At 34.6% G+C, this 18,854-nt stretch overlaps 3 protein-coding genes across 12 annotated transcripts; 1 reads left to right on the plus strand and 2 right to left on the minus strand.

Annotated features, from left to right (window-relative positions):
* The first annotated feature begins 1,341 nt into the window (after positions 1–1,341).
* On the plus strand, positions 1,342–7,558 carry LOC112802708 (uncharacterized). Of its 4 annotated transcripts, XM_025846038.3 has the most exons (6): positions 1,346–1,410; positions 1,499–1,719; positions 1,864–1,975; positions 3,045–3,173; positions 6,087–6,220; positions 6,642–7,558. In XM_025846038.3, exons 2-5 carry the CDS (start codon positions 1,511–1,513, stop codon positions 6,192–6,194), a joined length of 558 nt encoding a protein of 185 aa, XP_025701823.1. In that variant the 5' UTR covers positions 1,346–1,410; positions 1,499–1,510; the 3' UTR covers positions 6,195–6,220; positions 6,642–7,558. The 4 variants fall into 4 exon arrangements, with proteins under 4 accessions (XP_025701822.1, XP_025701823.1, XP_072093929.1 ...); XM_025846037.3 differs by lacking the exon at positions 6,642–7,558 and having other exon boundaries at positions 1,342–1,410; positions 6,087–6,341; XM_072237828.1 differs by lacking the exon at positions 1,346–1,410 and having other exon boundaries at positions 1,432–1,719.
* LOC112802707 (uncharacterized) lies at positions 6,190–7,308 on the minus strand. The gene is made up of 2 exons (XM_025846036.3): positions 6,649–7,308; positions 6,190–6,520 (listed from the first exon to the last, which is right to left on the minus strand). The coding sequence occupies exons 1-2, from the start codon at positions 7,306–7,308 to the stop codon at positions 6,425–6,427; spliced, it is 756 nt and encodes a 251-aa protein (XP_025701821.1). The 3' UTR covers positions 6,190–6,424.
* A 1,174-nt stretch (positions 7,559–8,732) lies between the features above and the next one.
* Positions 8,733–18,826, minus strand: LOC112803983 (uncharacterized). 7 transcript variants are annotated; one of them, XM_072237833.1, is made up of 6 exons: positions 18,497–18,826; positions 17,940–18,059; positions 14,175–17,841; positions 13,998–14,085; positions 10,455–10,582; positions 8,733–9,278 (listed from the first exon to the last, which is right to left on the minus strand). In XM_072237833.1, the coding sequence occupies exons 3-6, from the start codon at positions 17,762–17,764 to the stop codon at positions 9,014–9,016; spliced, it is 4,071 nt and encodes a 1,356-aa protein (XP_072093934.1). In that variant the 5' UTR covers positions 17,765–17,841; positions 17,940–18,059; positions 18,497–18,826; the 3' UTR covers positions 8,733–9,013. The 7 variants fall into 7 exon arrangements, with proteins under 7 accessions (XP_072093934.1, XP_072093931.1, XP_029154401.1 ...); XM_072237830.1 differs by having other exon boundaries at positions 14,175–17,846; positions 18,480–18,819; XM_029298568.2 differs by having other exon boundaries at positions 18,475–18,817.
* Between the last annotated feature and the right edge of the window lie 28 nt (positions 18,827–18,854).

Raw genomic sequence — 18,854 nt, forward strand, 5'->3', positions numbered from 1 at the left:
CATTCCATTTGGGCTGTAATTCACATTTTGGCCTGCAATATTTTATAAATAATTAGTAATATATAATTATAATTAATCAACACTAATTATTTATTTTACCCAAAAAAATATTTGTCATCACTAATTAATTTAGTTAATTTCTTAACTCAACAAAAAATTATAACAATTTTTTATCTAAAAAATATTTTTTTGTAAAATATAATTTTTTTGCCATAAAATTTTGTAACAAAATATAACTTAATTTTATAATATTTTTTATTCTTTTAATTACAAAAATACAACATTCATTTTTGTCATTTTGTTACAAAAATACAACATTTATTTTAATTAAAATATGTCACATGACACTCTCTGATTAAAATTGGAATAAAATATTTTTTTTCTAAAATTAATAAACTTTTTTCTTCCATTCTCTTATCTATTTATCCCCCCTTTCTAATTCTCTCTACTCTTCCCACTCTATATATAACTTATAATTTATATTTTATATCAATTATTTAATAAACCAAAATGTGTTACGAGATATATTCTTTCATTATAATAAAAATAAAATTTTTTTCTCCAAAATTAACACACACTCTCTCTCCTTCTTTATCTTTCTTTTTTAAATAAATTTCTATTTTTATAAAGAATACATTAAATTTATAATTAAATATAATTAAAAAATATCTCATAATATTATTCATATAAATATATTATTATTATATACATAATTTTTTAATTTTTTTATTTAGTTTTAATTTTACACTATTTATATTTTTAATTTATACTTTTAATTTTTTTTAAATATTTATTATATATAATTTTAAGAGAATAAATATTGTGATTAATAATTAAAATTAAGATTCAATTATTTCAAAAAACAATTAAGTAAATTTTATAAGTATCAATATAAATTTTTTTATCCTAATATCTAATTTTATTTTTATATATAAAGAGAAAAAAATATATTTTTTAATAAAATATAAAAATTAATTATTTTTATTTGAACAACAGAGAATTAATCAAATACAAAAAATATAAATATTAAATTCTTTCAAATTTTAAATAATAAATATTAAAATTAATTTTTTAATAAAAAATTAAATTCTTTCACATAAAAATAATAACTAAAAAAATTATTATTTAATTTTTTTATCTACAAAAATCCTAATTTTCTTAGTCGAAAAGAACTTTTGTCTTATACAGACCTTTTTTATAAAAGTATTTTGGTTATATAAATTTTTCTGTTATAATCTATAATACTAAAATAAAACTGACATAATTTTAAAATATTTATCTTCTTATAATATTATTACGGATAAAAATACTAAAATATATATATTCGGACCAATTTATTTCAAGTGCGAAATTTTAGGATGAACTTGAGCATTTTACTCTCAACAAGAGTGTTAACATTATACTTTTCAGGTGCCGCTTTAATACTAAGCTACCCTTTGTTGTTTACAATTATTTTTCGAATTGATTTATAAATTAGTGTTAGTTATATATGGTGCAGATTCACAGGTGAATGCCCTTAGCCATAAGGATTCCTTCATTTATTTTGGGCACCATGGTATTTCAGTTACCAATGGCCGCAAGCACACATTATACCATCCCTCTGTTCCTTCCCTCTCTGTCTTCCTCTACGCACAAAGTTACGGGACCTATTAATTCTCTATGCTTCAGCCTTCCATTTTCAGCTTCGAAGTTCAAGACTCCTTCTATCGGAGCCACCAGGTTAGTTGCCAATTCAAATATCCTGTCTATTATGGTTTTCATATTATTATTAGTATTTCTTAATTTTCTTGATTTGTCCCAATGTTTGTCAATTTGCATTTCTATGGATGATTTCAGAGTGTAAGAGAAGACTTTTGCTTTCAGGTCAAAAATACTTCTGTCACCAAGGCTTGCAGGTCGGGTATGCATGGTCAATGGGTTGTTGGGTGATGATTATTTTAGTTCTATGGAGCCCGAATCAAACAATTCAGAAGAGGTTAATGTCTTTTTCTTTTCTTTTCTTGTGAACTTGTGTTATTTCAGGAAATGAAAGGAAAAAAAAAGGTCATTACAAGTAATATTGCATATTGGATTTCGTACTTAGGCTTTCTAGCTTTTCATGGCTCTAAGCTTGGCATAGAAAATTAAATGTTATTAACAAATGGGAGGTTTCTCCGGTTCCGTTATGAAATTCAAGGATACTGATTTAACAGAATTAATACCAATTACTTGTAAGGCCACATATGGTCTTCTTCCCTGATGTGTGTTATGCGTGAGGCAAATTCACATACCTTTTACATTGCCTGATGGCTGTGTTTTTATGGAACGATTTGTTTAGCATCTTTGATGAATGTTAGGTGTGTCCTGCAACACTAGAAGAATTTCTATTGACTAGATTTGTTGGATTTGCCGATTTGGTAGTAGAAAAGAGGAAAATATCTGTGGCACTATGCAGTTTTTGCCATTATTTGGTTGGAGCATTAACATACTTTCTATGCAAATTTCTGACAAGCATGTTTTATAGAGGACTTTCTCTGTTTTGTTTTGGTTTTGTATAGGGGAACCCTTCTTCTCATCTTAATGAATCTCTTTCATTTATATAAATATATTACATGTTATTCATTTAGAATTTAAAAAGTATTAATTTTTGTTTGTTCATTGCTGATGTAGAGTTGAAGCTGTCTTTATTATTTTCATTCAAGAACTTCTTTCAAAACCTGTTTCTGACCTTTATTGTTATTCTCAAATATTGATGTGTATGCATTCTAATCAGTTTCTCTTTTGTCCTACTCTGCTTTTGTGCTTTTTGAATGAATTAATACAATGTTTTTTGTGGCTTAGTTATTGTTATCGAATGGCTACCAGTTCTGTATGTGGCTTCATATCGTGAAGAATGACATTTAGTTTCTTCTTTTATGATATCCTCATAGCAAAGTTGCCGTTTGATAAATTTCTTTGATCTGGATCACATAAATCAATTAAGTACCCTTCCTAGATGCCACCAGGTGAGAGGCTCATACGCTGGACTGCCCTTATATATATTAAGTATGTGCTGCTGTATGCAGGGTGCTAGTATTGACTCAAATCTTCCAAGAAGAAGTTTGCTTGTACAATTTACATGCAATTTGTGTGGTGAAAGAACAGAGAGGCTTGTTAACAGATTAGCTTATGAAAGGGGTTCTGTTTTTGTTCAGGTACCTATTTATATCTTACGTCTTTTTGTTAATGTATATGTAGAAAGTTTTATGTTTCGAAATATTGTTTGAAAGCGGTTAGCACGGATTCTTTTTAAGAGAAAATGCCACTACCCATTCTCCGACCCTCTATTCATTCATGTTCTTGGTAAAGCAGAATAATGATGTGAAACAAAGCGTATCAGATATAAATTGAAGGATTAGAGACCACTGGTTAAATAAGACACATGATTCAGCTCTAACATAGTTCATACACTTTGCTCAAAGTGGAGTAGTACTTTTTTACGTAACTAAGGAAAGTAGAGAACTACACCTTAAAAACTAGCGGTTAAAGGAGAAGAACCACACTTTTTAAATTCAACAGCAAACATCCCATGCTACACGATGTGGGATTTTGGGTACCCCATAATACCTGAGTTGCTAACAATGCTCTGGTTTTTGAAAGGCCAACCTCCATGTCAGCTTCACTCTATCAACACTGACCTTGCCAATTGGCTATTGGTTATCAATATATGATATTTACCTTAATCTTAGTCTATAGGTAACCTGAATCTGATACCATTCTTTAAGCATCTAAGGAAAGTGGGGAACTACAACTTTAAAGCTAGCTATTAAGGAGGAAGAGCCAATCTTCTTAAAATACAACAAACGTCCCATGTTATTCGATGTGGGACTTTGGGTGCCCAAAATACCCAAGTCTCTAAATGCTTCGGGTTTCATATGCAACAAAAAGATATCTTTAAAATTTAAGGTTAAATTTTGCTGCAATACCATTAGACTAGCTATGTTATCTAGGATGGAGTGTTAGACAGTTGAGGGTGAGCAAGCATGAATATAGGAATAGTGTGGCTGAGATGAGGATATTTCAATGGATGAGTGGCCATACTCGAATGAAGAAAACATGAGAGAAAGTTAGAGTGGTGCCTATTGTTGAAAGATGGTAGAATCTCACTTTAAGGTAGTTTGGACATGTTGAGAAACAACTAGCAGAGCATCTGGTTAGAAAGGTAGATCTAAGAGGTCTCTGAATGAGGTGATCATGGGAGATCTAAGAATAAATTGGCTCACTTCTAACATTATTCATGATAGGGTGCGATGATGTTCTTTGAATATATATCCAACTCTATGTAGTGTGATAGAAACTAGTTTAGTTTACAAGAGGAGAGGTAAGTAGTCTATTTGCTGGTTTAGTTGTTTTCGTTCCTAATTGCTGTTAATTGGCTCTGTTTGCTCCTTTTGAGCTGCACTAACTGGCATAAGGGCAATAGTCTTAGTCCTAGCTTCTGCCTATAAATAGTAGTTGATTGGTTAGTTTTAGTTTGTGTGAAAATTCTGTTAGATCAGTTAGAATAGGAGAGGAAGAACTCCCTCCATAGTTGGTAGTTCCAACATTGTATTCCAAAAAAGGATTGTGATTTGCAATCCCTAGTTCATTAATAAAGCCTGCCAATTCTGTTACTATCTGAACCTATCATAGTGGGATGTGTATTGATATTGTCACAACTCAAATGATTACTACAACACTGACTTAGCATGTTCTACTATTCAATGCCCACGTATCTTAGATAATCTAAACATTCTGCTCTCGTTCTCATAGTAAACCTGTTCTCTTTAATTTTTTATTTTTTTTATGCTCAGAGATAGAGAGGACTATATTTAGTTCATATAGTAGTAAACATGATTTGTTAAGAACCTTATACCATTGTCTGATTTGTGTAGCAGATTAATTATTGTTGTATAGTTCATATGATACCACTTAGCCACTTACTTTATTTTATTATAATTGAAATATGTTTACTTCCATAACATGATTATCATATTCTCTTTCTTTTTCCTTCTGCTCTTTGGAGCTGACTGCTTGATCTCTTGCAACATGATAATCCGTTTATGAAGCAAATATTTCGTTTTTCCATATATTTGCATTAGGTTCAGTATTTTGAACTTTTTGGGGCTAGAAAAGAGCATTTTTGGAGATCTTTAATTTTCATTGACATTTACCTTTGGCAACTTGTACCTGATTAAGAACAAAAGGAAAAGGAACATTTAGCAAGGTCAAAAAAGTTACAATAATTTGAATTGAAATTAATTGCACATTACATATCTAATAATAAAAAAATATTAATGTTATTCTATACAATAAAGTTTATGGGTAGTATTCCTTAACAAGAGTATAAATGTTAAAAAATGTGTTAAATTAGCAATGACATTGAAAATCTTTTAAATTAATCAATAATAAAGATAATTATTTATTTCAATCTATTGTTCGAAAATGAAATTTATATTTGAATGCATGAACTTATTTTAAAATAATATATGTTTTGTTTAGATTGTAAGAAAATAATTCTTTCATATAATAACTTAGTAATAATCTGTTTATATTCTTTCGACTAAATAGTATTTCCACAATCAGAAGTTTCAATATTATATTTTCAATATAAGTGAAAGAGGGACACTTTCCATCGGCCTTTCACTAGTTGCCACTTGCCAAATCTGTTCTCCAATTTAAGCATATTGATGTGAGCCATATCTGCAAAATAATTGAAGAGGGACATAGTTTTTCTTTCAAGAAAAGAAAATAAATTTCCTGTCCCAGCCATCTACCGTTTCTGACATGAGTTTGTTGATCATCACATATCCGAAAAGTAACTGCTGGCATTCAGCATATTAGCACGTTTCAAAAAGTTTTGTAATGGCTAGAATATTGTGTGCATTTATCATTGAACTGCATCTATGCTGATGATCTTGTGACTAGTCTTCAGGTTCCACGTGTTTTTTTTTTCTTTAACCTTCTTGATGATGACCATTTGATTGTGCATTTTATCATCATGGTCATATTTGTATCAGTATATTGTTATTGTTATTTTCGCGTGCATACTTACTCTATGGGAAGTAACTGGAACTACATGTTATTAGTGTGCAGGCTGTCTTCGGCATCATAAGTTAGTTGACAATCTCGGACTTATCACGGAGTACGACTTTCGGGAGGAAACAAACATAGAGTCAGAAGTCGATCAAATTTAATGTGCAACTCGGGTGAACATTTTTATGTAATATTTCCAGATTGCTTCCATAATCCAAAAATTTCACATTCGTTAATATTTCTGAATACATATCACCATAAAGAATTTAATAGGAAAAAATATATATCAGAGGTACAAATTTCCATTATTCAGATCTATGCACATAAAATGATTTTATATTTTGCAAACAAAATAACTGATTCGAGTGAATCCATGGTCACAACGAGGCTGCTATGAGCTGAAGCCTGTCATAGCTAGCAAGATGATGGCAATTCCAGCCGTTGCCCATATATTTCTCCCATGCTGATAGTTTGATGGTGATCCATTCTGCGAAGTTAAAAAGGGAAAAAGAAATTTGTTAGAAAATTGTTTGAGCCATATATTTCATTCTTGATCTGTGTTTCTATTATATTATTCATAACTGTAATTTATGGTTTGCTGGCAAAAGACATTACCAAATTCAGACCCGGTGCTGGTGCTGGTGCTGTATCCGAATCTGCTGTGGAATCCGGTGGTGCTGGGGGACTCTTGTTGACAATTGTTGGTGCTGGAGCTGGTGCATGATGTTTTTTGTGCTTGCGCCTGTGCCTTCGTTTCTTGTGCTTGGCAGGTGCTGGTGTTGGTGGTTCTATTACAGGAGTTGGTGCTAGTGCTGGTGGGGGAGAAACAGGTGCGGGTGCTGGTGCTCTCTGTAGTGGCGTAGGTGCAGTGGCTGGTGGTGCTTGGACTGGTGTTGGGGATATTGTTGGTGGTGGCAATGGTGGTGGTGTCGCAACAGGCGGCGGCAGCAACGGTGGTGGTGTGGTTGGAGCTGAGACAGGTGAAGCTTTTGGTGGTTGTGGTGGTGGCACCTTTGGGCTCGAAACAGGTGCAACCTTGGGGGCTGGTGATGTCACAGGAGCAGGTTTTGGAGCCACATTTGCTGGAGGCTTGCTAGCCACTGGTGGTTTGCTTATGGTTGGAGGGGAAGCTGCCACTACAGGTGCCGTAGCTGCTTTTGGCATCGATGCTGCAGGTGGCGGCTTTGAGGGCGCTGTTGCCGGAGCTTGTGCGTTAATTGTTACTAGCTGGAAGCAGAGGCTTGCTAAAGCCACTGTCCAGAACGTTGAAGCCATGTTTTATGATTTGTGATTTGGTGTGGACTAAGTGAGAAGTTGCTTGCTATTTAAGGGCCATGGTGATGCCTTGAAAAAAGTTGAGAAAGTATTGCGTGTATGTATGATCTGTGTGGAAGGAGTAATGTAGCCTTCAAGTGATTGCGACATCACACTAATCATCTTACAAGCAAAGTTGACGATTATAGGTTCAATTGGTTTTCCTCGAATCGGATGTCTTATATCTGAAGTTTAGTTCAAATGTTCTTCATATTATGACCTAAGTAGTTTATTTACTTGAGAATGCTCTATCTAGTATTTTTAAGCACACTTAAGTTGATATTTACTAGAGGTGTTATCGGTTCGGTTTGGTTCGATTTTAGACCAAAAACCAACCGAACTGATACAATTTTTATAGAGTATCAACCAATTGGTTTGCTGTCTGTGCAACAATCGAACCGAATCGAAAGCGGTTTGGTTCGATCGGTTTTTTCGGTTTTTAAATAGTTAGAAAATTAATCTCAAGTAAAATGATGTTTAAAACAATCAATAAACTGAAATAACATTACATTACATTCAAATTCAACACAATTTTAACTTATTCCAACAACTAAACATAAAACAAACACATTTGTTAAGTCTAAAATTTCCATTTCAATGCATTACTAAGCCACTTGGTTCGGTTTGATTTCTGCCGAGCTAACCGAATCGATCGGTTTAATTTGGAAAAAAACCAAAAAACCGATTTTTTCGGTTTTCTATTCGGTTGTAAATTTCGACTCGATTTTGTGGTAAATTTCAATTTGGTTCAGTAACTTATACCCCTAATATTTACTAGAATAGAGTAAGGTGGGTGAGGGAAAAAAATGATTGGTAAAGTTTATTGAATTATCCTCCGGAAAATTTAATACAAATGCGCATTATTTTTATTTGGTTTCTCATAGTATTTTCTAACTTGACATGTCAAAGACTAATTTGTCGCGGACCAAAGCTTCGTTTAAGAGTTTGTCGTTGGCTAATGGATTGTCGTATATACAAGGCAGAATTCAAACCTTGACACTTGTTTAAACAGAAGAGTGAACTAAATATACGACAAAAGATATTATGTTATTTTTAATCGGGTGTTCTGCTCATGACTACTTTATTATTAAATCTTTGTTGAACGAGATAAATAAGAGAGATGAATAAAAGTTGAACAATTGGGGTGGCTATAATTGCACAAAACATCACTCAGTATAACTGGGTAACTGACCCTAGGTTTAATATTTGGCGCAGACATGATTTTGCCTACAATTTACATCATACATTCGTATTATGAGCGATGTGTAAGTATGAGGTCGTTCTCACTTTCTGTTGATATCTGATGGTCCAACATAAAAAGCGATTGTGATGTTTTAGCTGCAGTGTAATCGTTGTACATACTCCAGATTTCTCTTTCTTGTAAATGATCACAAAGACAGATAGGGTCTACTATATCATATAAGTATTGTCATAATTCCAAACGAAACAATCAAAGAATAACTTTGTAACAAAGGTTGCCAACAGTATTTTTGTTAACTTCTGGAATTACTGTCGTTGACAGCATAACCGATTGAATATGATCTAGAAGTGGGAAATAGAAATGGAATATTGTACTCTTCACTATGACTACTCTCATCATGTTTGAAAATTTTTATTTAGAAAGCTCATTTAAAACATGAGGGAAAATTATGTGCTAATAGGTCATTTACAAACAGAATACGTGGAAGATGTCATGTAACTTGTTGAGGAACTTGGCGTGGTGATGCCGGTGAGTAAGTGAGAGGCGAGAAGGCTCCTTTGGCGATTCGTCTTTCTTCTGTTTCCTCCTCAGCTGAAAGAATTGCTGCATTACGTCTGCGCACTCATTTTCCAAGATGCCTCGTCGTATCGTAATCTTCGGATGAAATGGATGAACTGGAGCAGGCGGCATATCTCTGGAATCTGAGCTTTCTCCTCCCTCGGGGAAAAGCCTGCAAAAAAGTTCAGTCATTTTTATTTATTTGTTTGGCCTTTCATAAATCATCTATAGAATCTCTGATGCACTGAATAAGCGAATACAAGTAACTTTCCATGACTCAATTCCCACCAGGAAAATTAGTCACTTCAAAAAGATGGTATAATGGTTTTTTTTTTTCCAGATGCAAGTTATGTCAGTTTTAAATATAGAAGTTTCTTCCTAAACCATGCAAAACACAAACCAAATTGTAGGCCTCTATTAATGGATCTCATAGAACAGTACAAATGGAATTTGGTATCCAAACATTCCTCTTTATAAAAAAAAGGGCAGCCTGGCAGTGCACAAGCATTCCGCATTAACACAGGGTCCGGGAAAAAGTCGCACCAAAGAGTGTAATATCCTTAGCCTAATTACATCAGTAACTGTTTCCACGGCTTGAACCTGTAATCTTCAGGTCACATGGAGACAACTCAACTGTTGGTCCAAAGCTCCCCTTCCCAAATATTTCTCTTTATTTGGCCATATTATATAGTTCAAACTTTAGACAACTCAAATGCAATTGGTATGATTTATGTTTCAGGGTATAAATATTACTATTCTTTTTCTTTCCTGATATTGTTATGGTGAATTATATGATAAAGATGTAAGTTTACAGATCTTTCTTTTTATGGGATGAAAGAGAAATTGAAAAAGGTAGGACCCACATTTTGAATAATAATAAAATAATAAAAAATAACTATAAAAGGAATTTATTTTCTCTCTCTATATCACTCAATCTGTATAGTAGAGTGCCCCTATTGTTATTACTATAACGGAAGTTAGGTGCACATTTTTTTCCTCACTAAAATGCCGTTCTTTGCATATATTCATACCTTTTTTACTTGAACCTATGACCTTTTAATTAGAGTATAAATACTTATCATTTAAACTAGTTTCACATTTGTTATTATTATACACATTTGATAAATAAAGAAGTAGACAAATAGACACGTTGGTATCTATTTAATATTTTAGTAGTATGAATTCCCTCATTTTCTTTCAACAGTTTATTAATGCACAACCAAAATCAATTTCACCAAGCTACCCCAAAGACAATAAACCAGTTTTTGTCATGAAAAAGATGTACATAAGACTCAACTCCCCTTGCCACCCAATAACTATACACCATACATGCATGTCAGCTGCATACCTGATCCAGCTTCCATCAGCTCCAAGAAGCTTATTGGGAGCTCCCCACACAACAGTATCTACTCTTGCCTGAAGAATGGCACCAGCACACATTGGACAGGGCTCAAGCGTAACATAAAGTGTAGTTCCCTGAAAGTGAGAAAAATTTGTCGCCAACAAATGAGACATGAAACTAATTCTTGCATCACATAAGTAATAATAGATGTCAATGATTCCTCAAGACAGACCAAATTACCATATGATCCTTGAAACGAAGTTAGCTAATAACACATCATTTACTTTTCCTCCATTCCAAACCACCTTTATCAAGTACTGCTAAAGGTAATTTGAACTTATGATATTCATGTTTTTATAGAAGCACATTTTGAGAATGTTGTTATAACAAGGGTTTTAACACTATAAATTGAAAGATAAAATTAGAGAGAAACATACATAATCTATTTCTTATCTTAACCCATTTCAATAGTTATTATTTATGACTAATCCGTCCTTGAATATGTTATCATAATAGACAATCTACACCGGATTTATTTTGTTATCCAATATTATAAACATGTTCAGGTTATTGCATGATCAGAACCATCTTAGCAAAAGTGAAGAAAGTTACCTTTTTGTGCTACCAAATTATAGTCTACAAACTATAAAGCAAATGTACTCGATATATATAACATAGCAACAAGAAATTGTCATGTAAAAATACTAAGATTGGTCAATCTTGTAATAGTTGATGACAAAGGTGTTAAGAGACTTAGGTAGTATAGGATTTCCAAAGTCCCACATCAGTAGGATGCTCAATGTTGTATTTAAGGGGAGTAATTCTTCCCCCTTAACAAATAGTTTTTAAGGTGCGTAATCCCCAACTCCTCTAGGTACTTAACAACGATATCGGAGCCAGGTTGTCAGTGGTACAAAGAGGGCTATCTCTAGAGGATTCTGGTCAGCAAGAGACCAAATGAAGTACTATAGAGTGCATCCATCACGTCTCCAGTGACACTGGATTGTTAGACTTGAGTATTAAGGTGTGGTTCACTTTCCTTAGGTGCTCACAAAAAGATCAAAAGATGTTATTGAGGAACCAATTCAGAGAAAAGCAAAAAACAAAGAAAGTGTGTATTATTTGGGTAATAAGAATACAATGGTGTAGGTATATTTGGGAGGTCTCTTGCTCTCCTAATTCCCGACTTCCTATTTTGCAACTGATGCAATGTGCAGCTCCTGCAAAGCAAATGAAGGGAAGCTCAAAGTGCCAACGCTTACTCTCAGCCTCTCTAATAAGTAGGTGGGCTTTCATTCCTAATACACTTGAACATCTACTAAAGATGCTTTGTTGAATAATGGAAGAATTATTTTAGATTCCCAAATGATGAAAAATGGAAGGATCATGTTCTTTCAATCTTGTATAGTGCAGAAAAAACTTGTTTGTAGAACTACTGGTTCCGCGCACGCGCGCGCGGGTGGGGGAAGGGAGAATAAAAATGGTTTGATCATGCCGTGAATTATATCTCCTAAATGTTTGAGGTTTGAGCTGTTAAGTAGAACTATAGAACCAAATGATAGTTTTGTGTCCAATGTGCTCCTGTTGAAATTCTAGATCGCTTTAGTTATCACACCATGTCATGAACCATATCTTCTAAAAGTTTAAGTTGTTAGGTAGAAGCATGATATTGTACATAATGGTAAAGTCTAATATAATCAAAGTTTATTTTATGGATGATGTTAAGCTACATATAAATGTCTAAAATTAGGTATGATAATGGTGTGTTAATCTCACATTGGCTAGACATATGATCAAAGTACTCCATAATAACTTGGGAAATCATTCTCTCTTGAACAAGCTTTAAGGTTTGAACTAAGGTCAAATTTTATCCCAACTCTACAGTTTAGACATGTGGATGGTGTTCAGTTTAGGCATTGTGAACATAGACTGGTTTGGTTAGTGACACACTAAGCATAGTCCAAACTATGTTCTCTACCAAGAAGCATCCAGAGGAAGACAACGATTCTTAAACCAAACTGTTTACCCATGACAGTACCCATTAAGTAATAAGGTGTGCTTGAAGATTGTACTATACAATGCTTGAACCTAACTATTGTCTATACTAGAGATATTGTCACCATGAAGGCAGAATTTCTATGACATCAGTGAACACATGATCATGGTTCAGTTTGCTTGGCATTTTGGTGGTATGTTACAATAATTAATTGACATTCATATGTTATACTATAATAGTAGATTAGATCCTATTAAAGAGAATAAGACAAATAACAGATTAGATAGCAAGTATTTGGATGTTAAAAGTGTCATGAATGTTGTGTAAATCTTAGGTCAGCTGCTATTCATGTCTGGGGAAAAAAGGATGGTCTAATTCACTTCAACTATGAAAGTATAAAGACACTACTGTCGTATCTTAAGACAGCCACCTGGACTTAAAAGTAAATCAATGAGGTAGCGTTTGTTTTGGAAGACAAGACACAAAGACATAGACACGGATATAAATGTTCACTGTTAGGTTATTAAGACACAAAATTGAGAGACACGGTTACACATGAGTACCCATAAAATACATGTAATTCGTGTCTCTTCAAAAAGGCAAGACACAAATTTTTTACTTAAGACACAAATGAAATTATATTTTCACACTATTTTACCCTTGCCTCATTTTTCTCTTTTCTTTTCCACACACTTTCCTCCTCCAAGAACAAAGACTCCCTTCTCTCTTCTTCTTCATCTTTGTTATTGTTCACCTTTATCCTCTAAGAACAAGCTCTCTCTCTCTCTCCCTCCTTCCGTCCCTTCCCCTCTCTTTGAGTTGGATACACTATCACAACTGTGGGCATGAAGAAGGTTGTTTGCAGCCACCACCATCTTGCGAAATTCCTATGTTATCTACTTCATCTCTTCGTTCTTCTTTCATCTGATTTGTAAATCTGCTTCATTTTTTTTGGTTCTTTTCTCTTCTATTGTGTAGATCTGTTTCTTTTCTATTCATTTTTTATTTTATTTTAATTTTATTTTTTTCCATGTATTATATATGTAAGTTAATTATAGTTTGATTAAGTGTGCATAAGGTGTTGTATATATATTAACTGACACGTTACTGAAGTAGACTACATTTTTGCAATTCGTAATTTTATTTCTCTTCTCTTTTTCTCTCTCTCCTTTCTTCAAGCTTCTTGACACAAACCCTAACAATAAATGTATATGTAAAATTTTGTTTTGTTGTTTGAATTTGCATTGGATTATGAAAATGGAATTATAAATTAGTTTTGATTCTGCAATTTTTTTCTTTTGCTGGAAATAAGAATCAGGTTGATGGAAGATGAAAGAATAGAGATGAAATTAATGCATTTTTTAAGGGTAAAATAGACTTTAAAATAATGTGTGTTCGGTCCATTATAATTGCCAAACACAATTCATTTTAACCGAGTCTTTGTGTATGTGTTCTTGTCTCAGTATTCATGTCTTTGTAACGGAGCCTGAACTAACAAATATCAAACTTTGGCAGTAAATAAAACAATTTAAACTAAAACAAGGAGAACATACTGATAGTCTCCATGTCCGAAGAAGATTTGAAGCTTCTCGTATACAAATCATCTCTGCATGTGCAGTGGAGTCCCGTAACTCTTCAACCCTGAAACAGATTATTTGATATTGATTATGAACAACTTAATGCAAAACAGCTAAAGAGATTGAAATATCATTGTAGATCATGATACTCACAAGTTGCATCCCCGAGCAATAATTTTTCCTTGCTGCACAAGAACAGCACCAACGGGGACTTCCCAAATATCTGCGGCCTTCTTGGCTTCTAGAAGTGCTTCCTTCATGAACATTTCATCCATCCTTCGCTGCTCACGTTCAAGTTGATAGGCTTCCTCCCAGTCATCAAACCTATCTCTTAAGACTTGCCCGGTCCTCTGAAACTTTCTTTGTTTCAATTCTCCATCCTTTTCCCCTGAAGCAGACAATTCAGACTGCACTGAAGGAACTGGTTCCTTGATTGGCAACACTGACCGAGTTCGAGACAAGTCAAGCACACCAATATTTACAATTGGGCTTGCAACAGGAGGCCCTCTGGCAGGCAATGATGCACTTGGAAAGTCCACACTTTTAATGCCCGAAGTACTAATTTTTAAATCTTTTCTATCTCTGGTCCATTCAATATTTTCCTCTCCTGAAGCATACGGGATGGTTACAGACCCACTTTCTTCAGTATTTGAAGATGATCTAACTTTAACATGTTTTCCTTTATTCTTAATTCTTTTAGTGTCAGACGTCTCTTCACTTTGTGTATAATTTTTACCCGGTTTTAACTTGTCAATTGTCATGACTTCTGGTGGTTGCACACTTGTTTCTTTTATTAAACTACTTTCATAGTTTTCCTGTTGCTCCTTCTCAGATACCCATGTTTCACTATCAGATGATCTAATCTCAACACATTTTCCTTTGTCCTTAATTCTTCTAGTGTCAGACATCTCCCCTTCGAATTGGGTATCATTTTTACCCTGTTTTAACTTGTCAATTGTAATGGCTTCTGGTGATATCACACTCGCTTCTTTTATAGCACTACTTTTATGCCTTTCCGCATGCTCCTGCCCAGAAAACCATATTTCACTATCAGACTTGTTTGGTGAGTTTCTCTCATCTGATCTTTCAGCTGAAGTAGAAGCAGCATGTGAAACCCAACGTAATTTTACAACGTCAGCAATCATACTCCACAGGGACCTGCCGGTTCTACGGACAATTGTTTTTGACGTTTCATTGCCAACCTCCGATTCTTCAGCTCTTTGACTTTGCTCAACAGAAGATTTTGTTTCATCCCACATCTCATCAGAAGGTCCTTTGGACTCTCGAATCCCAGAGAAATGGCTAGAATCATGCTTCTTAGACTGAGAATCATATTCAGTATGTTGCCTGTTTGAATTGTAGATCTGGTTCCCCTCATCTTCAACAGCTAACTTTGTTCTAGTACCTTCCACCTCTGATGTGGCTGAAGTGGCAACTTCATGTCTAGCTCTCTGAACAAATTCAGCAACAAACTGATTGGATGATTTCTCTAAGCAATCAACTGAACGAAGAGAATCTTCTGGAGCCATGATGGTATACGGTTCACTGTAAGACTGATTACTTCCATCTCTAGAATATTGTAGCAAAACAGGACTTTTATCAGAATGATCAGATGTATCAGATGAGCCACTTTCTGAAGTTTCGACAATAATTTCTGGGCTAGCGACTCGAGAAGTTATTTGAGCACGTGCTGAGCCTCCACCTGTTGACTCTTGGGATGAGGAAGCAATCAACATCGTTGCAGACTTTCTTTCATGATCATCTGTTAATGTGACATGTGTTCCAGATTCAGAAACAAAACTCCTTGATCCCCGGATGTTGGATTCCTCTCTTGAGGAAGTTTTATCTGACATTGTTACTTTCCGAGTTGTTTTGTCCTCCCTGCTTAATTCAAAATTTACAACTGTTTCATCTGTTTGGCAAGAACTTTCTGTAGTTTTGGCAACTGACTTCAATGTGCTTTTAGGGATGTGCTTCACCTTCTCAGAGGTTCTTTGAGAGCTTGAAAGTTGCTTTTCATCTGTGTTCTTTATTTTAGTTCTAGCATTTATGATAGAAGTATCTTCAATATTACTCTGATGATCGTGTGACACTTCAGAAATATGTTGAGATTTTCTCATATCTTTAATCTCAGTCTTTTCCTCTCTCTTTAGAAGTCTCTTCTCTCCTTTTTGGTGTTGATGCTCCTCCATTCCCTGAACAGAACTCGAAACTGAAAACCTTTGTGCTCCAAGATTCTTCATGGATGTCCTTTGAATGTCTTCAACTTTTGAAGTTTCAATATATTTATGTGAACTTCTATTTATAACATCCTTTCCTGTGGTAGAAGTAGAACCAGAAAATTTTTTCTGTTCATCACTCGTTTCGTGTGAGCATGTTTCTAGTATCTCAAGGTTCCCATGTCTGCTACTGGAAAACTTCTTTGAATTCAAGGTTTTCTTTCCAACAATTTTTTTATGTTCATCTCTTGTTTCCTTTAACTGTGCATCAGATAGATCAAGTTCCTCATGCCTGCCAGTAAATGCCTGTTTTGAAACCAAGGTTGTTTCAAATTCATCGACACCAGAATCTTGCACACCTGTGTATTGATGCCTTTTGTTTCTTGCTTGAATAAATGCATTCTGACGCTTGAGAAAAGACGAATCATCTTCCTTACTATTGACTTGCTTATGTGAAAGAGACGCTTTACCATAACTACTAGGTTCATGTGATCTAAATCCTTCTGAATGCACATCTTGCTGTTCTCTTGTGGATTTTATTTCCTGCACTGTTACCTCGGCCAGCTTCTTTTCAGACTTCTTCCTTAGGCTAGAATCAATGTCAGCACCAAATGCAGTTTTTTCATGCTTTGAAAAGTCCTGCAGCCTCACCAGATCATCTCTTTGTTTGTTGAATTCTTCCTTCACTTGTCCCTTCACATAATTTGCTTCATCATTCTCATATCCTGATGAACATTCTTCCAAACCATGTTTATCCTGAACATCGATGTCACTCCCGAGATCTCCTGATGAAACTGTGTAATAAGATGAACAACTAGAAACATCTTTTCTCGACCTATGGCCTTCACTTCTGGCCAAGGCTACATTTCCTCTGCTAGATTTTTCATTCTCTCTTCTCAAGTCAATAGCAGATGTCTCGCGTTGCTTCAAGATCCCTTTTGTCTTTGTTTCTACTTTCTTACCCAAATTCAAATTTCTCTGCCTACTCACACTCTTTATGTTCTTCTCTGCTTCATTTCTTCTGGATGTGGAGACATTCTTCCTTTTAACATCAATAGTATCCTTATCTGATTGCTCACTCAATAAGCTGAGAACTGCTTCGGCATCATCAGAACCAAATGAATGGTAACTTTCCCTCCCTTTTCGCGAGTCTCCTGCACAGACACATTCTCCCTCTATTCTCCTTCTACTTCTATTGCAAACAGTTTCTTCATTCACATAACATCTTTTGTGTAGACCATAAGCTGGTAGACGGGGAAAAAACTGTTCTCTACCCAAAATAAATCTTCTAGCCGACAGATGAAGGAGAGTGGACTGCCTCAACCCATTTAGAAGACTAGGCTTTATTGGTACCCTATAATTGGAGAGTGCACAACAACCACAACAGCGACAACATGATGAACAGTGTGATGGAGTTCTGTCAAATCTTTCATAGCAGATGTTTGAGTAGCTATTGAAAGATAATGAGAATGACTCCCTACCCCTGACAGCATATATTGTAGAGCTAAAATATGTGTTGTGCATAGTTACATTTGCCTTCCCAGAAAGGATGGGAGAGGGTACCGTAAGCTGATGAATTGAGCAAGCTCTTTTATTCACAACTGAGCTATTCAAGTAGAGAAAGTATCAGACCACAGCCAGAAATGCTCATATAAGGTGGACCGAGCAAGCTACAAAAGCAATCGTAATAAGCTGTCACCTGTAATCTGCTAGGAGTCAATGTAGAAGCCCAAAGCGTTTAAGCTCGCTGAGTAAATCACCTTCAAAATACATCTGATCCACACTCTGCTTTGCTTATATTCTACTACATCCCATAACACTGAATAAAAAATATAAATAAATCTTAATGTGTTAAATCATACCAATAAAGAACTCATTATTTTGTCAATTATAACTTATATACAGTCTATATAATAATATGCCTAAGATAAGGATGCCAACGGTGTCAAAAGGACGCATATGAATTAAACTCGGGAAAAAAAAAAAAAAAAAACCTGACAGTAGTTGCAATCTTTGTGTTAATAAACAGTCATCAACGCAGAAATATCATTTTTTTCACTTGAAATCAAGAATAATAATTTAATTTTATTCTTAAACGAAACAAAGAATTGCCCTATGCTCACACAGTTTTCACCAAGCCAGAGTACAAGGATTCAATTTCTATACAAACTTGACTAATTGCAATAAAACAACGAAAATGCATGAAAACTGATGATAAAGAGGGTTATGTGTACCTAACTAAGAAAGAGCGCGTGCCTTTTGAAGAGAGAGATTTCGAAAGCGAAAAGCAAGTGAGACCCTCAACCGTAATGGGTACTATACACCATAGCTACGATCTGCATGTGTACTGGAAGAACAGTAAGCTTGGTTGAATGCAAAATTAAAGCGTGATAAACGAAAGAAATAGGATGAGAAATGTGAGATTGGGGAAAACAGAGAGAGAGAGAGAGAGAGAGAGAGAGAGAGAGAGAGAGAAAGAAAGGAAGAGGGTGGTGAATAGTCTCAGCTGGGGTTTGATTTGCCTTGTTTGTTTGTGGCAAAAGCACACAACACAGTTCAGCCAGAGTGTATAGACGTATATTATTTGGCAAAATATTTGATTATATACTTTATG

The sequence above is a fragment of the Arachis hypogaea genome, chromosome 5 (genome assembly GCF_003086295.3).
Source record: "Arachis hypogaea cultivar Tifrunner chromosome 5, arahy.Tifrunner.gnm2.J5K5, whole genome shotgun sequence".
Lineage (NCBI taxonomy): Eukaryota > Viridiplantae > Streptophyta > Magnoliopsida > Fabales > Fabaceae > Arachis > Arachis hypogaea.